Source organism: Cyprinodon tularosa, unplaced genomic scaffold (genome assembly GCF_016077235.1).
Source record: "Cyprinodon tularosa strain WSP-4 unplaced genomic scaffold, ASM1607723v1 ctg528, whole genome shotgun sequence".
Taxonomy (NCBI): Eukaryota; Metazoa; Chordata; class Actinopteri; order Cyprinodontiformes; family Cyprinodontidae; genus Cyprinodon; species Cyprinodon tularosa.
The window spans coordinates 863,428-882,767 of record NW_024039261.1 but is presented as its reverse complement, the minus strand read 5'-3'; the positions used below and the strand labels follow the sequence as shown (position 1 = coordinate 882,767).

Below are 19,340 nucleotides of genomic sequence, written 5' to 3'. Positions count from 1 at the left end.
TCTACTGATTGTGTTCTGGCTCCAGGTGAAGACCATTTTAAAGTTTCGCAGTTATCTTGGTACCATGTCTCATCTCTGTCCCTCAACGACTGAGCCTGGTGGTCTGCATCTGTGCATGTCTGTCTGAGCTTGTTGCTCGACACACGGAACTCTGAACCGGGCTTCAGTTCTGTGGATTCCTAGAAACCTGGATCTGTCTGTTCCTGTGTGGAGCGGAACCCCTGACCAGGCGTACTTCTGGATTCCAGTACTGTTCCTGTCTAATCTGTTTTCCTTGACTTGGATCAGATTCCTGCCTGCTCAGTGAGGTTGCTGCATCGGGGACACTCTGGGCGGCTCTGCGCTGCAGCTCGTTTGGCAGTCCATAGTCTGGGTCCTACCTTCCTCGGAGAGGATGGACTGAACAATTATGCATGTTAATTTTAAATACCAAAAAGTAAAACCACTATATCAGCCTTTAGCTTCAAACCACAGTTCATGTCAGATCACAGAGACTTTGTTCGTAAGTACAATCACATAGATGTAGTGAGACAAAGTCAATTGTAATTATTATAGAACAGTCAAATACTCATACAGGAGGTCAAATACTCATACAGGAGATCCAAAAGTTTGATAAAAATTGCCCCCTAAAACACCTTTTATAACCTCAGTTGATCTAATATGAATCTGATTTTCTTGGCTAGCATCTTTTGTGACATATGGGGGCCTTATTGTTACCACTGTGCATCCCTCTATACAAAGCTTCTGCTCAAGTGTTTGCTTGGCTTCCTGGAAAATATCCCAGTTAGGAGAGCTGTCTTTGATGCCTTGTTGGGAAGAGCAGAGTGAGCATACTGAGCACCATATGACACTTAGTTCCTGAGATGGAGTTGCAAACAAAGAACAAGTCACAGACTGACATCCAGACAGAACAGAGAAATGTAAAGTCAATGCATGGACTCAATTTGATACAGTTTGAACTTTTGCCTGACAGTATATCTTGCATATTTTTACACGTATTATTGCTGCAATTGTAAATACAAACTAAAAGCAGTAGGGGTGGTGTTCAGTAAGTCATTATATAAGACGTTCATGTAATTAGTGTCAAGCTGTGGTATTTTTACCAGCACTCAGCTTGTGTTTTCCCACCATATGTTAATTATTCTCATCGTTGCTGACTGTCAGTCCAAATACATAAATGGAACAGATATAAAGTATGGATTAGATACATACAATTTATTTTCCAAAAAAAGACAAAGCATTGATAAACCCTTAATAACCCTTGATGTTTTAAGAGCTTACCATTTACTTTGGTTTAAATAAAATTGTGATATAGGTATCAATGCCTGGCTTTGTATTAGATATTTGCTCATTTGTAATAGTAGTTTTCTTAGATGCAGCTGTGTGTTTTACCCTGGATTTATGACAATTGACTTTATTTCATTTGATCCTCTTATTTTGGAGAGAGAGTCTAGACAGCTGCAAATACTCTACTACCACCACCACACTTTACCATCCACTTGTCGAAATAATTACATTTTAAAAATTTCACGCAGTTGCCACATGTTTTTAATTGATTTTGGCAGCTTGATGACTGAGCTTTGAAACTTTAGTTGATCTCTTCTTTAAGGTCCAGAAATATATTTCTTTTTGGTCATATAACCGATAATCTTTAAAATAACTGTGAAGTTGTTTTGGCAATAGAACAGTTTTAATTAAGCTAAATGGAGTGGGGGGGGTTAGGGGGGGATGGGTTAACCTAAATTACAGGTGCTGGTCATAAAATTAGAATATCATGAAAAAGTAGATTGATTTCAGTAATTCCATTTAAAAAGTGAAACTTGTATATTATATTCATACATTACATACAAACTCATATATTTCAGATGTTTATTTTGTTTAATTTTGATGATTACAAATGACAACAAATGAAAATCTCAAATTCATCATATCAGAAAATTAGAATATTGTGAAAAGGTTCAAAATTGATGGCCCCTGGTGCCACACTCTAATCAGCTAATTAACTCAAACCACCTGCAAAAGCCTTTAAATGGTCTTTCAGTCTAGTTCTATAGGCTACACAATCATGGGGAAGACTGCTGACTTGACAGTTGTCCAAAAGACGACCATCGACACCTTGCACAAGGAGGGCAAGACACAAAAGGTCATCGCTAAAGAGGCTGGCTGTTCACAGAGCTCAGTGTCCAAGCACATTAATAGAGAGGCGAAGGGAAGGAAAAGATGTGGTCGAAAAAAGTGTACAAGCAAGAGAGATAACCGCACCCTGGAGAGGATTGTGAAACAAAACCCCTTCAAAAATGTGGGGGAGATTCACAAAGAGTGGACTGCAGCTGGAGTGAGTGCTTCAAGAACCACCACACACAGACGTATGAAAGACATGGGTTTCTGCTGTCGCATTCCTTGTGTCAAGCCACTCTTGAACCACAGACAGCGTCAGAAGCGTCTTGCCTGGGCTAAAGAGAAACAGGACTGGACTGCTGGTGAGTGGTCCAAAGTCATGTTCTCTGATGAAAGTAAATTTTGCATTTCCTTTGGAAATCAAGGTCCCAGAGTCTGGAGGAAAAGAAGAGAGGCACTTCATCCACGTTGCTTGAAGTCCAGTGTAAAGTTTCCACAGTCAGTGATGGTTTGGGGTGCCATGTCATCTGCTGGTGTTGGTCCATTGTGTTTTCTGAGGTCCAGGGTCAACGCAGCCACATACCAGGAAGTTTTAGAGCACTTCATGCTTCCTGCAGCTGACCAACTTTTTGGAGATGCAGATTTCATTTTCCAACAGGACTTGGCACCTGCACACAGTGCCAAAGCTACCAGTACCTGGTTGAAGGACCATGGTATCCCTGTTCTTAATTGGCCAGCAAACTCTCCTGACCTTAACCCCATAGAAAATCTATGGGGTATTGTGAAGAAGAAGATGCAATACACCAGACCCAACAATTCAGAAGAGCTAAAAGCCACTATTAGAGCAACCTGGGCTATCATAACACCTGAGCAGTGCCACAGACTGATCGACTCCATGCCACGCCGCATTGCTGCAGTAATACAGGCCAAAGGAGGCCCAACTAAATACTGAGTGCTGTACATGCTCATACTTTTCATGTTCATACTTTTCAGTTGGCCAACATTTCTATAAATCCTTTGTTTTTATTGGTCTTCAGTAATATTCTAATTTTCTGATATGATGAATTTGAGATTTTCATTTGTTGTCATTTGTAATCATCAAAATTAAACAAAATAAACATCTGAAATATATGAGTTTGTATGTAATGTATGAATATAATATACAAGTTTCACTTTTTAAATGGAATTACTGAAATCAATCTACTTTTTCATGATATTCTAATTTTATGACCAGCACCTGTAAATGCATATTTAAGCAAGGCTGCTGCAAGATTGCCATTTTTAACATAGTGCACATACAAGGCGGAGCATACTGTGTACAATCATTTGTTGCTTTTTGGGCAACAGCTATTTGATAATGTTATTAATAGTAAGGCAAGGCAAGTTTATTTGTATAGGGTAATTCAATACGATGACAATTCAAAGTGCTTTGCATTAATTAAACAATAAAATGTAACAAAAATAAAAGTAAATGAAGATAATGCACAATAAAAGCAGGTAGTAAATCAAATAAAACAGTTGGACCAGAACATTAAACTAATAATACCTCAGTTAACAGTTTAACTTCAACAGTCAAAGGCAGCTCTAAACAAATGGATTTTTAACTTTTACGCAAACGAACTCAGACTTTCAGTACTTTTACAGTCTTTTGTGATTTTGTTTCAGATTGGTTGATTATAGGAACTAAATGCTTCTTTTACTGCTTCTCCATGTTTGGTTCTAGTTCTGGGTGTACAGAGTACACTAGAACTAGAAGACCTGAGTGGTCTGGGAGCTTGATACACTGACAATAAATTTTTTATGTATTGAGGTGCTGATCCATTCAGCTATTTATAGACTAGCAGAAGGATTTTAAAGTCTGTTCTGTGAGCTACAGGAAGCCAGTAAGGTAAGGACTTTAGAACCAGTCTCATGTGCTCTATTTTCTTAGTTCTAGTGAGAACTCCAGCATTAGCGTTTTGGATCAGTTGCAGCTATCTGATGGACTTTTTAAACAAACTTGTGAAGACACTGTTGCAGTAATCAATTCTACTTGAACTGTAAAGTGCCTTGAGATGACATGTGTTGTGAATTTGGCGCTATATAAATAAACCGAATTGAATTGAATTAAATGCATGTTTTTTTTAGATCCTGCTTGGACATTAGTTGTTTAAATGTCTTGGAAATGTTCTTCGGATGATAAAAGGCTGACTTAGTAAGGCTAAGTAGAGGCTGAAGTTCACATATATTCTTGAAGAACAGAGTAACTTCTCTCCCCCAGAGCTGCAAGAACAAATTGACATCATTCTATTGCAGCGCAGTTAATTGGGTGTGTTGCAGTGGGAGGGACCTATCAAGATTTCCCAAGGGTTCTGCACTTGAGTTGTTGTGAATAAGGAATTGTCCTTGGTTCAACATGTGTTAGGAGTAGAAAGAATGGGCAAAAGCTGAAAATTAGGAGCTCATCTTAGCATTAGGATGGATCATGTTGTAGGCCCTAAAGACAAAAAACAGTATTGGACAAAAATAATTATGAAACAAGCTACTATATTAAAGTAGCTAAGTATTAGAAGAATGAGACATTTTTAAAGTTTTGAAATGTAATTCATTCTGAAACCAAGATGAAGTATTTATGCTTCAAATAGCATTAAGTGTTGGACAGTTTCAAAAATTGTTCCAGTTGTTTCCGCACCTTTCTAAGGCTGCATTTGTCAAAGTTAAATGGTTGGAAAATTATCAATGGCTTAAATAGTTCACCTTATAGATTGCCCTAAGAGAGCATTTTAACATTTGAATGGCTACAGCATCACATTAATTTCAGTAGTTGTCACGTAAGCTTAAAAATGTTCTAGAAACCTGTTTAAAGTGTTTAAAAGATTATTTGAGAGGAAATATCTTCGTAAAACCTCCAGGTCAAACATAACAGATAATACATTGTAAAACAAAAGCTTATTTTAATGGTATGATTAAGCAGAGTTAACATGATTCAGCAGCTGATCTTTTGTATGTTTTTAACAAACGCCCATTGTAAGTGTTATGAGAGGAACTGAAGCCTTCATTTATAGACATCAATGTACTGTTTCATATTAACAGAGAAGGACATTCAGGACTTTCTGGAATGTTCCAGACAAGGCGGCTATGTCTGAAGGGAGCATTGTTTGATCTGGAATCAAGACCTGACAGTTTAACCCTTCCCGCTTCCCTTAAGTAGAGCAGACATAACCAACAAACTGCTCTTTAATGTGGATTCAAGTACTTCTGTTATCCTGCTGGAAACATCTGGCTGTGATTAGCAGTTATGAAAAAGCTTCAAGATTTCTCGTTGAGATCGATAGGGATCCTGCTCATCCTCAGGATTTTACTCTTTGAGTTGTTTATGTAAACCTTGCAGAGAGAGGGTAGTTGAACTGAAAGCTTCCTTTGTGCTGTGCCTTCCCAAAATAACTTTGCACAATTTTTTCTAAACTTTGCACAGTCAAAAATTAAGGGTAAAGACTTCCAATAGATAAAAATATATATATATATCATAATATATTTGTGTAAAATGTATATTTTAACACTAAGTTAAACAAAGATTAGGTCTGCAATTGCTATGAATAAGATTTTTTTTTTTAGTTTATTAGATGGAGACTTTGTTTCTGTTTGCTTATGAACCATTTCTCTTTTTTATTTTAAATCATATAACACTGACATTAAGTGAAACAAGGGGGGCCTGCAGTATTTTAACTGACGTTCTAGGTTTCTTTAGGGCCATATAGATGAGTTGTCAAAATACTAATTGAGTAAGTTTTGCAGTTTAGCCAATCCAGGAGAGATTCACCATAGTTTTTCTTATTTTCCATTTTCAGATAATCTCTCACCTTGTGGTTTGTTGATTTTCTGTAGATTGAGAAATGACTTTCTAACCTGATCTAACTAGTAGATGCAATATTGTCTCTCATCATTTCTTAAATATTTGTCAAGAAGCCCCCATAATGTTTTAAAGCCTTTCATGCCCAGTTCTTTGCCTGGAGGCAATAACTGGTTTAAACCTCACTTTAGATAACTTCTCAATATAGTAACATACTATAAAACAGAACTTAAGGTTTAACAGATGGAGAAGATTGCTCAGATCATGGCGCTGGGCTCGTTATTGTTGTGGGAAAAAGGAATAAGGGATGAGCCCAGCAAAAGGGTTTCAACAGTTTCATATAGATCAGCAGGGAGACACCCTGTGCGAACAGTACACAACACAGCCACAATTTTTCTGTAAAGGAGAGTCATCACTGGGAATTATACATAGAACTACAACAAAACACTTTACCAAGATAATTTACAGCTTGTCTAACTATGTAACATCTGTGACATGCATATTGCCAGTAAAGATCTCTGTTAATGTCCAAAATAACAATTTCTAACTGCTGAGCAACCTGCAGATCCATATATTTTCTAAGAACATCGTTAAATTATGGTATAGTCTCATTTGTTTTATCAGACAAGTTTTATCTCTTGATTTAAACTCTCTGACAATAACCAAGCAATGGTCTAGGTCAGGGGTCTTCAACGTTTTCCAGGCCAAGGACCCCCAAACTGATGACAAGATGGAGCGGGGACCCCCTAATTATATATATTGTATGAAATTGTGTTATATCAACCTGGTCCTATAGTCACTCTATTACAGATGGAGAAATGTAAGGAAAGTGATGAATGAAACTGTGCCCAGCTTGAAAGAGCTGCTGTGTGTCGCTGAATGTGTGCATTGATGACTGAAAGACATCTTCTGCCTTCATTTATCTGTTTCCTACAGTGTGATGAATTCATGTTAATGTGGATTTAAAGACATTTCAATTCAGGAGGGAATATAAAAAAAAAAAAAAAATGAATCAACCAAAAGTTTCACGACCCCCATGCAGTACCTCCACGGACCCCCTAGGGGTCACGGACCCCCTGTTGAAGACCTCTGGTCTAGGTGATTAAAGTGGTTTTAATTTCACATAATGGAGCATGTTGGTTTGGACAGCTTAGCTGCCTGTTTCTTAATAACTGAACTAAACTTAATGATGTTTATTTTGTCTCATGTTAAATTTTGTTTGATCTGTAATGGCAAATGGCTTCGTGCACAACTGTAATACCTCTTATTTAGTCTATTAGATTTGAGTTATTTTCACACTTAGAGAGCCACCTGTGACCTGTCCTAAAGGCTAAAGGGAAAACTCTTTTTCACCAAGATTGTACAGGCACTGTAAAATTATCACTTAATTAGGTAAAATTTGCATTTGCTATTATCAAGGACAAAAAAATATGTATTTTTAAATGACAAAGTGGATATTTCCATTATTTCTTATGTTAAATATTTCAGATTTAGCTTTCCTTTTTAATGAAAGTCAAACCTAACAGCTCAGGGTGTATTGCTGGCAATAAACCTAAGATTTTTGGATGGGGGGGTTGGACATTTCAAGCCTTTAAGCCATTGATTACTTGTGACTCTCTGGTTCTGCAGATAAACATGTCTGCAAACTGACTCCAGTCACACCTTTTGGATTACAAAATTCAGCCCCTCTCATTCTTTTCTAACGTCGCCTTTCTGCCCTCATCAGTCTTTGTAGAGCCTAGTCTTTAAGGACCCAAAGAAATGGCCACGCTCACTGCAGGGGTTCTGCTTAGTATAAATTCCACAAGCTTACAGAGCAGTCAGGTTGTTTTAAAGAGAAAGCAGCTTATTATAAGGAAACACTAGAGCAATGCAATAAAGCTACTGTGATTCAAAGGTCCTATATTATGCAAAATTACCTTTATAAACATTTTAAAACAGACATGTCCTGAAGCCTGTCTATTAGGTTAAAAAACGAACAAACCCTTTCTGCAGCCGCTGAAATCAAACACAGCTGCTGTCTGACTAATTTGAGAGGAATTTTTTCTGCTCAAACAGTACATTTTTAGATACATAGATATACATGCACACCTTTTTTAAAACTAGCCACTAACTGAGTTAAATAACAGATTTTGTTCATCCAGTTTGCCCTCTTAATTGTTAATGAATAAAATATTTTTTTCTGTTAGCTATTACCCAGATTTACTTTTGTCACAAGTTGAAATTATTTTCTATTTTGCTAGTGGGAATCATGTCCATAAATGTGTCCTCCGATCTTTGCTAGGCGGTGAAGTCATCATTTCTGTGGGGTGTCACAACTTTTTTGTGTCAGAAACGGGACGGGCTGTCTAAAAGGATCCATGGTTCCACTTTGTTTGTGGGTTTGATCTTTGCACTGCCAGTCACGGCCGTTGAAGCTGAATGCATATGACATGCGAATGGTATTCTGCTTCTCTGGGAGAAATCTCCAGGAAGGAATTAATGCGGAAAATCCTTCCACATACTTAGAGTACAATTACGGTGAAATAAGACTGAGGACACTGTATGAACTATACAAATATATATATGTATATATATATATATATATATATATAATTTTGTAAATAACATAATTTAAAGTATTTACTGATTGGTTGTGGAGAAGCTGCAAAGTGAACGTCTACTTTTGTTTAAATTGGCATATGTGAAAATTAGGGCTTAAAATATTTTTTTCTTCTCAGCACTTGCAGGAGGTTGCAAATTGTTTCAAGAAGTTCTTGCAGTCTATCGAGGAGTATAATTTCAATTGCAGCTTTACAATAACTATGTTGCTTCTCTCATATTAGTTAAACCATTATGAGAGAACAGAAAGAATCAGTCTTAGATTGGTTAAGAACCATTTTTGTGCATTGGTGGAAAACTTTTAGAAAATAAATGAACTTAATCTTAAAATAATGTCTGTGAAAGTTTAAAATATACTAAAATGTAACCCAGTACAGCACTCCATCTGATGCAAAAAATACTTGAGCTAAATCCTTAGCTGTCCTTCAGCTTTGCTAATTTATCAGTGTATACAGTAACAACTGACCTACTATTGGGCATATTTGGTTTAGAAAAATGAACATCAAAAGATACTTCTCTTTGGTCTAACCTTTTTCAGATAAGATTTAAAAATCTTTAAATTTTGTCCAATTACAACCACTACCTCCAATATTTTCTTAAAGGGTTCTCATGTGACAGAACATGATAAAGAATCAGAATTGTGGTTTGTGAGGGAAATTCTGCTGCAGAGATCCACAGCTCAGTAAGGGCCGTGTGCTGACAGGACAACTATTTGCAATACGCTCCACAAATCTGGTGTTAATATAGGAAGAAAGCCACGGATGAAAAGAAGTCCCATTAAAGTTTGTCTAAAACCATGAAGATGCTCTAGATCATGCTGTTGAGAAATGACTATGCCTACAGTTTTCTGATTACAAGAAATGCATCACTGCAGTCAAAATACATATTTGTAATCCACTACTTATTTAACTGCATCTTCCATTTGAGGAGGTTCATACAGGGTTAACATAAATGAATCAGTTTATTTCTATTTTTGCACCTTTTGCCTTTTTTTTCTAAACTAATTTAAGCCTGGATTGTTTGTTTTATTTGTTGGTTTTTTCAAGGAAACTTTGTCTAAGCACACAACTGGGGAAAAATGCAATTTATGAAGCAGCAAATGCCCTAAAAAGCTTAAAGGTATTGATTTAAAACAAAAATATCCAAAATATCACTCTACCATTCCGGCTTTATCACTGAGTTATAGGATAGAAGATACACCTCCTTAAATGGCACATGACACCTCATTTAATTTTGGCAAGAAATCCATTATGGATGCCAATAAACATTTATACCTCTATGTTTTAAGTTTTTTTTCTCTCTCTCTTTATCAGTATAAGCCATTTTATTTAGATTTCCTGTTTTTAAGTCTTAGATTTAGATTAGCCTGGATCTTCTAAAAATGGGAAAAAAAACTGAAGGAGGTGCTTTGTGGTCACAATGTAGGTGTTGAAATAATAAAAATGAGAAAAAGAACATTACATGCACATGCATAATAAAATGTGTTAGATAAGAACTTAAATTTAGACATAAGTGACTCAGAATGTCTGCTCCACTGACGTAAATTAAACCCACCAATTGGCAAAGAGGAAGCTGATCTTCTGACATAAAGGTAGGCTCTGCAGGAGATTGTCAGCATTGAAGCAGTTCTTATTTTAGTTGGAGTGATCACTGCCAGAGCTGCTTTGATCCAGCATGTGCTTTTGGAGAGAAAAGAAGGCTTCAAACAAACGGAATGTCAAATCAAACAGAGGCAAAATTGCCATTCATGGATTTCTAGTAATGAGCTGCAGTGGGAGACTTCCTTGAATGGAGCACAGGAAGAAGTAGTCATAAATGTAGATATTTATTTGGACTAATTTTGTGTTATGGAAATAACCAAGCAAATTTTGTTGTATCTAAAAAAAAATTAAAAATATCTTAGCCTTCTGCAGTTTTGTTTCTGCTTTATCTTGAATCGTTTGGTCCTGTATTCTTGGTAGAAAGAGAATAAGCGATGCCTTCTCCCAAAAAGATAACAGAAAACTACCAAGAAGTGTCATCAGCTTTTCCTCTAACGCATTTCTCTTCTACGTTTCTCTGCAATTAAACATAGGAATAATACTTTTCCTGATTGTAGAGAATGTGTTCTTGTATAACATCAAACTAAGGAGGTCCTCACTCCATCCACATGCGACATTGGACTTAGAAGACATTGAACATTACAGTATGTGTCAATAAGCCTAATCAAACTCTTGTGGAGAAGGAATTTTAGCAGATAGTGACTTAGAAAACCAACTAACAGAAAGCCAAGTGTGCATTCTGGACAATTATTATCCTCATCATATTGTAATTAGTGTCATTATTATGATTAAGATATTTGATCTCCTTTAACTCTTATTCTTTAACATTGATGCAAATGGGCAGTTAGCAGAATAAAAGAAAAATGTGTCAGTTTCCCCTTGCTTACGATAAATACGCAATCTAAGTAAGGTAACAATTATGTGTTAGGACATATTTTTGGAGTCCAGGTGGGATATACTCATAGAGAAGACCTGAACTGGGAAACATGGAAACCCTTTGTAGAGATGATGAGCAGGGATTAAAACCTAAAATCTTCTTCTTCCAAAACAGCAGTTCCTACAACTTCATCACCATACAGGGTGAATAATGTTGCCTATTTCAGAATTCAAAGTTGGAGTTTGTGCTTAAGGTTAATTTGCAGAGAGAATCTCATGTCACCCCATACCTAATACTGTACAGCTAATTGTTTTTTTTTTTAATGTATTTTAATCCAATTCCTTATCTTTATGAATTTTTACTGACTTATTTAATGATGAAATACACAAGCATTATCCAACTGCTTTACAGATTTTGGGGCTAGTTTTTTCCTAAAATCTACTTCAGCATCATATATAATACATTGGAAATGTTTGGATGTATTCACCAGAGTCTGTGCACATGGATCTGAACTCCACTAAATGCCACTGAAGAAATTTAAACGAGCATGTCCATATTCTCTTTTGTCCTTTCACTAAAATATTCCTCTAGGTCTTAACTTCCCCCATTCAGACAAGGTTGCATCTCAATACCTGCTGGCAGTAAGTAACGGAAGAGCAGACAAGGAAAGCAAATGCTTTTAAATCATGATGTCATGTGGTCACTTCTTGTGACCCTAAAACCCCCACGGCAGCTGCTTCTTTTCAGGATAGTGTTTCGGTCAGGGCAGGAGAAATTCACTGGAGTGTGTAGGCTCCATATTTTCTGAGTGTGTCAGAGTGTGTCTCTTCAACCTTAGCCTTGCAGTCTGTATATAACTGTATTAAAGTCAGCGGCTGAGTCATCGCTGCTTGTTTGATCTGCTCTTCTCTTTTTCATGTCTATTTCTCTTTCTCTCCTATCCTGGCTGTTGTTGTTTGGGCCAATGCATCTCCTTCTTCTAGTCTTTCCCCAGTGGTTTAAAAAAAAAAAAACCTCTGTTATGTAAATAATTAAAGAAGATGTGTTTATATTTATTTGGGTGTCTGACAGCTTAGAGAATTGATTTCTGTTAGATTGTTTTGTACTACTAAGAACCCCATGGTAGTCTCCTTTAAGCAAACACAATCAGAGTTTATTGTTGACAGCATTTGACAGCCTAGCTTCTCCTGCCGTCTTTGGAGGATATGCTCCTGAGTGAGATTTTGAAAATAACTTTATGAAATATTTCTTCCCCCTTTTTGAATTGATTTTCAGCTGCTTGTCTGCTGGTGTTTCTTGGGAATTAGTTGCATGTTGTAGATGTTGCTTTGCAGTAATAATGGCCTAATAAATACAAACAATTTGCATAAGCCCCCTGGGCTTTGGTTGTGTTATAACAGCTTATATATATATATATATATATATATATATATATATATATATATATATATAAAATTTTGGCTCAGTTTTGCAAAAGAACATGTTGGACTTAAACTTTTCCACATTTTATCATGTAACAACAAGAAAGTTCTTTTATGGGTCCCCACCCAATTGACTAGCAAAAAGTCCTGCAAAAGTATTGGGTGGGGTCCATGGGTTTACATGGGTTTTCTTTTTACAAACAAATATCTTAAAAGGTTAGAGTGCGTTTTGCCCGTTATAAAATGAAACTCAAAATTAAATCTAGAGCAAGCAGTTTTTATCAGAACCATCAATTTATTATACAAATCATGGCTTTGTCTATTTTGTCTGAGCACCTGTGTTGCAACTCACCAGTTAGGAGTCTTTTGAATGCCTCAAAGGTTGGTTAGCATAATTAAGATATCAGCAGGCAGGTCATTTCCATCCGGTTTACATAACATTCCATACTTATGAAGCATTTGAATTTCAGGTTAAAAGCAATTTAAACAACAGGGTTTTATCTTTGTATTCATCTTGTCAAACCAGAACTGCATTACCATTTAAAGATTTAATTAATTGACTGATTGATTGATTTAAAAGAGTTTGTTTTGTGTTTTATGCAAACTGAATGAGCTGAGCAGCAACTTTTTTTTCATTTATTTCTTTTTTTACACACCACGCCTGAAAAATGTGGCATGCACATATACTTATTCTGGGTTCTGCTTATTAAGAATCAGAGTAATGGAGGAACAAGTGTTAGCAGAGACCCCCAGACTTTCCTTTGGGTGTCTCTGTGGCGTTTGGAATAAGCCAGAGGTATACCAAGACGGAATCTGCTGGTCTCCAAACCAGACCGACCTCGGCTGAGACTAGAAACCCTGTCTTTGAAGGTTATGATCAGCCACACACTGGGCGTCTATACAGGTCTTTTAAGGTGGACCAGAAAAAAAACAAACTTTAATTTACTTAAAAAATAAATAAAAACAAAACATTAAAAGTCTACATGCTCATGTATTCAGCTATTATTACACTGACACCGTTCAATAAATGTGAACATAAACATTTAGGGGTCACCAGTTGGATATTAGAGTCCAGCTGTTTGTGATGTAAACTCAGCAGAAATCCAGCTGTTCTTTAAATGAAGCTCAGTAGATAGGTTATAATTTTACCTTGAAATTAAAACAATTTAGACAAAACAAACAAGTGCTTCCTGTTGAGAGGAAGAGCGTACTTCTATAAATGTCAGGAGTTGTACTAGTCAGTTTTTTCTCAGATATTATGCTTAAAGATATCAGTAGGTTAGCAGTTAAAACTGAAAACCTTGATGGTAATGTACCAAATAATGAATACATCCTTAAAAGTGTTGGATTCTACAAAAATGCAGAAACTGGCAATACATATTTTTCTAATTAGATCATTAAAAAATTATCATATATAACTGAAATAATAATAGAAAATACTGAAAGGGAAAATGACTAATACATTTAAGATAGATATTCTGATAATACACTGTGTAGTAATGCTATTTATTTATACAGTTCAGAATTGATCATTTTCCTGAGGGATTTTATTGAAACAGTACTGGTCTTCACTAACTTAAAGTCGTGTCTTAATCTGATTGTTAATCAATGGCAAGATTCAATAATATCCAAGTAGAAAATCTGTCATTAATTTATACATTAAAAATGAGTGTATGAAAGAAAACAAGCCAGAACAGAATATTCTGACGAGCAGATTTGGTATCTACTGTTTGTACCAACACAGCTCAATAATTTTACAGTTTATAAAAAAAAAAAATTATCCATTTACTTTAAAAAATCTGAGCACACATTAATATATTTGATGTCTTTTATTACTGTTTATTCCAACAGTTATGGCTTACAGTATCCTGCATAAAAAATCCAGATGTTAGTCTTTCAAAACCAAGAATACTATATAGTATAGTTTTGTGGAAGGAAACAGAACAGAGTGCATAAGTATCAGGGATAAAGGTAGCCATGAGCGGATTGTGAAGGGAAGCCAGATCAAGAATCCTCCACCGTAAATTTTGCAGTTTTATTGTAACCCTTTAAGAGTGCATTCGGTCCCACTCTGAATCAGTGTTAAATTAGAACTCTACGTAGTATATATCTTACTAAAGTGGTTGTAAGATTCAATGTTCTTTAACTTTACATGTTAACACTGTGGAATTTAATGTGTAGGAACATTTATAACTTTTACTACAGCTGGTTTCATTCCTTCAATAGTCACCACACACAGCTGTATCTTGTATATAGCTCAAATAAATATGTATTTTCCATTTATTTGGAATTAAAGGCTCCATAATATTAATATATACATAAAAGAGAGGAAACATTTTCCACACAGTGATTATATTTGGAGACACTGTTTTATCCATCTCATTGTGAGTGCAGCTGCCTACCAGGGGCAATTTAAAGCATTTAATCCTTGCCTTTTGTTTTAAAAAGCTCTATGAGGATACCAATTTCCTTTTCCAGGTGGAATTTACACCTGCCACCAAACTGGCCTGGCCTAAACCTCCCTGAGAATATTTGGGGTTATTAAAAGGATAATGAGAGAACCAAGAGTCAACAACGCATCTAAATTAAACGCTGCCTCTTGGGCTTCCTTTATCCTCTGAGCAGAGCCGCAGTCCGATCGCCTCCATCTAATCCAAACCAGGGAATTAACTGCAGAGTATAAAATACCTTGATATTAATAAAAATTGCCTGAACTTTGGGTTGTCAATAAATTTTGATCCTCAAATTTAAAAAAGGCAAAAGGTTTAAAAACACCATTGTAAATGTAATGCCATATTTCACTTTTGAACCAAATTAGGGAAATACAACCACTATGCTATAGATTACTGAGTTGCTCCTGATTGGTTTTGCTAATGGACAAGAATATTCAGAGCTAAACAGAGCTCCGGAATAGAAATCTGTAAAGTTTACTTTCTGTTTATGCTCTGCAAGAACATACTGTAAACTGAGATATTTCTGTTTGCAGTAGGGAGATGAAATGAAGTAAACAGGACAGATATTCAGATTTTTTTTTATACACTTTAAAATTCTAGCTAATGTAATGACAGAGATGTTTAAAAACATGAAGACTTTTCTTTAAATATGACAAACATTAAAAGCATTTATTATTCTTTCTGCAGAACATCAGCTCTGCTTTCCATCTTAAAACTTTATATACATAGCATGAATAAGTGTGTAAGAAATAAAAGGGGCACACAAAATGAGAGGCAAGCCCCTATCACATAAGACTAGAAAAAGCAAGACGGAGGATGAGAGTGGGGAATGTTAAACATGGCAGAGCAAAATAGGACTGTGATCTTCAAGATGAGAGCCTAAAGGGAGTAAAGTGAAGGGGAATGAGAGAAGCGAGAAAGAGGCACTTAAAAAGAAGCAACACATGACACAGAATTCCTACAGAGTCTCCTCCAAGGCATCTTAGGAGGCAACATTTGTGCTCAGAATCACAGAAAGTCAGCATATGGCATCCTTGTAATATTGATAGCGAACAAGTGCACATCTCATTCTGGCGTGATAGCCCTCAAGCAATTTTTGTGGCATTTAAAAGTCATCATCACTGTTGCTCATTTGTCTCAAGGTAATTTAGATCATAAAAATATAAAAAGATGAAGCTCAAATGGGTGTAGAGTTCTTTAAAGAAACCTAATAAGGAAAACCAGTGGGGAGAAAAAAACAAGAGATGAGATAAAGATCAAGCAAAAGCAGATTTGTCATGCGTATGAGGGACCATGTTTTGTTTAGTGAAAGAGAATCGAAGGGAGCAACAAAGTGAAGATGTATGAATGAGAATATTAATGACAGAGAGGAATCAAAGAGTACGACATAAAAAGAAACCCAAAACAAAGGGAATGAAATCTTAATGAGTTAAAATTTCAGCTCCTGGAGTTTTTTTTGTGTTAGCAGTTTAAACATGTCCCTGGAAGGGATGTTTAGATTTATCACCAAGACACCAACGGATTAAAGTTTTTCACACCCCAAAACCTGTTCCATATTTTGACATGGTACTGTCACAACCTTTATTGAAAGAACAACTCACAACGGTTCCTTTTTGTGAAGTCGAATGAAAATAATACATACCTGTCTTTTAAAGTTGTCTACTAAACAAAGACTACTCTTATGGGATCTAAAATTTGTATAAATTAGCTGTTCTTGGAAGGCCAAGGAAGACCAGAAAAGAAAGTTTTAATGAAATTAAAATCATCAATAAAACCAAAAAGCACAAAGGTTAAATAAGGGATTTAGACTTGGGTTCAGTTCTAAAACCTTTTGAAAGGCATTGAACAACTCACTGGGTGTCATTCACTGCATAATGGATTGAGTTTGACACAACTGCAAACCTCTAAAGGTACAGTATTGCCATCTGCCAATTGAGGACAGTATTGTTTATAAAAGCTAGCAAGCAGCCAAATTATCAATTTTTGTATAATTGCTGTGATGAACAATCTGGTGGTAAACTTTGTGGGAAAACCTTTGTATTTCTGCAATCAACAGATCTGACCTTTATGGAGAGTGGCAAGAAGAAAACCATTGATGAAAGAAAGACAGAGAAAGACTTACTTAAAATTAGGCACAAACTGTGTAGAAGACAACGCAAAACTGTGAAAGAATGTGCTACATTCTGCATTTATTGGGAGGATAAAAGCAGCATAATGGAGAAAAATCTTGGGAGGCTATTTTAGCATCAATGATCAGTTTTCATGGGTTAAAATGATGCTTTCAGAGACCTAAAAATCCTAAAATTCTAAAGACCTAAAAATGATGAAGAGTTGGGTGAGCTTAATGCAGATCAATGCCACACATCTTAATATTTATTTATACACAAAGAGAACAACCATACATTTTGTTTAAATTTTGGACCTTTGTAAATAAAGCCAAGAAGCTTTGCAAAGTGACAGACCCATTTTTATAGCTTTAGTTTTTAAAGTTATGTTATTTCTCTTCACAGTCCCTTCTTTACTGCCATCAGGAATTACTTTAAATTGTTTCACAGAGAGAAAAAAAAGCTCCTCATTAAGCCACTTTTTACAGTTACAACAGCGTTAGGATACTGGATATTACTGTACAAGAACTCTGATTAGAGTAATTATGACCTAATGAGTTAATGGTGCATATCAACCATACCTTTTTGTGAGGATGGAGTGGTGGGCAGCATGCCGGCGATGGGTGGGGATGTTCCTTTTTTCTGAGAGTCCAAAGAGAGGACTTTCTGCTTTCATATGTTTTCTCCAGTTTTTTTGAAGAGCCACTTTTCATCTTGGTTTGTTGACTCCAGTTCAGATCATGATGGGAGGGACGTCCCAAAGTCAAGGGTGGAGGAGAACTCTGCCAACTTGTTTCCAGGTAAACAATATGAATGCATAAACATACAGCTATAAGTAAAACAGCCAAGCGAAGCAACAAACTCAGGCTGACTTTCTCTCCACACATGTCCATCTGGGCTTTCTGGTACTCTAAAGTCACTCCTTTTGCTTTCTTTTTGCAGCTTTTACCCTATTTCCCTCCATTCTTCAGATATCAATAAGGGAGTTAATGAATCTCTAATATGTCAAGATCCCCTGTCTTCTAACCCAAACTCACAAGAATGTATCCTCTCTTGCAGGACTGTGCTCATCTTAATATGGAGTTTCTGAAAGCAGATGCTGGTGCACACATGTGTAGCCCTCTTTGAAATGTTTGGGAACTCCCTCCTCAAATTCACAAGCTGCAATTTCACCAAGCACACACACCACTCCAATATGCTCTCCTTGTTCTAGCGATCAGGCTAACACAAACATGCACACATCTCTGTGTCTCTTCCCCCTTCTTGGAGTCCCTTCCCCTTTCGATGGATCTCGGGTTTCTGTATAACTCCAGATATGGGCAGGGCCAAATTATCAGCTCAAGCCTTTAACAAGACTTTCTCAGCATCTGCTGGTTGTCCCCCTGACTTTCAACAACTTTGCCCTGCAGACATTCCTAACATTCATTCCCAGGTCTACTGCTTTCTTTATAAAGCATGTACAAAAAAAAGAAAAAGGTGGACGAAGACAGAATGGATTAAAAATGTTGATGTTTTAAATTAAAGTTGGCAGAAATTGAGATAATGATTCAGAATTTGGTGTTTCTTTCTTGCAAGACATTTTATTTTTCTTTTGGCCGAAGAATAATTAGGTATGTTTTTGTTTTGCAATAAAAGCGCTTATATTGAGGAATATGTTATAGATGTACATATATTTTTCTTATTCTGTTTTTAAAATCCAAGATAATTGGGTGTGAGAAGGAGGTAGATTTCTTCCACCTGTTAAGATTCAACAACTAAGCTTTGTTGCCTTTAGAAAAATGTTCTGTGCGGCTGATCCTTTGGGGCAAATGAGTAAAAACACCTATAAATGGTTTTACTCACATGATGCATAAGAAATCAAGCTGAATCTTTGATGGATGGGCTTATCAAAGAGTCACTCACATTCTTTACACATAAAATATTATGTTTGCATGTCATTTTAGATCTAAAGAAAAAAAGAACACAATTAGAAGATTCTTTTGCCATTCTCCAATGGGCTCACATAAAGTTGTGCATACAGATTGCTGCATGTGTAAATGAATAATCTTTATTGATTAAAATTATCCCCCTACCTTAATTCTCACTATGCCTGGCAGTAAGATAAATTTGAGATCTCATCCAAAATTGTTAGTCACAGTTCCAGTTGTTTCAAGCAGTTCATTTACGGTGGTGAAAGGGTCGGTGTAAAGGGAGTAGGGATTTTCTTTCAGCTATGTTTTAAATTAAAACGATCAGCACACATCTGTCTCAGTGGAATAATATGTTCTGTTGTCTTCATCCTTTTTAAAGGTTTGCTAAAAGATTATCACACTTACACCTCATACACTGATAATTATTTTGCTTTCCAAACGAACCCCTCTTGGACTCAATTTTAAACACCAATGGTGGCAACATT

General features: G+C 36.1%; 1 protein-coding gene across 1 annotated transcript in view; it reads right to left on the bottom strand.

Annotated features, from left to right (window-relative positions):
- mettl24 (methyltransferase like 24) overlaps positions 1 to 18,185 on the bottom strand; it is a 57,731-nt gene extending 39,546 nt beyond the window's left edge. Inside the window, exon 1 of the mRNA XM_038304192.1 lies at positions 17,527 to 18,185. Coding sequence (XP_038160120.1) covers positions 17,527 to 17,838 — 312 coding nt within the window. The 5' untranslated portion in view covers positions 17,839 to 18,185. The remainder of the gene's footprint in view (positions 1 to 17,526) is intronic.
- Between the last annotated feature and the right edge of the window lie 1,155 nt (positions 18,186 to 19,340).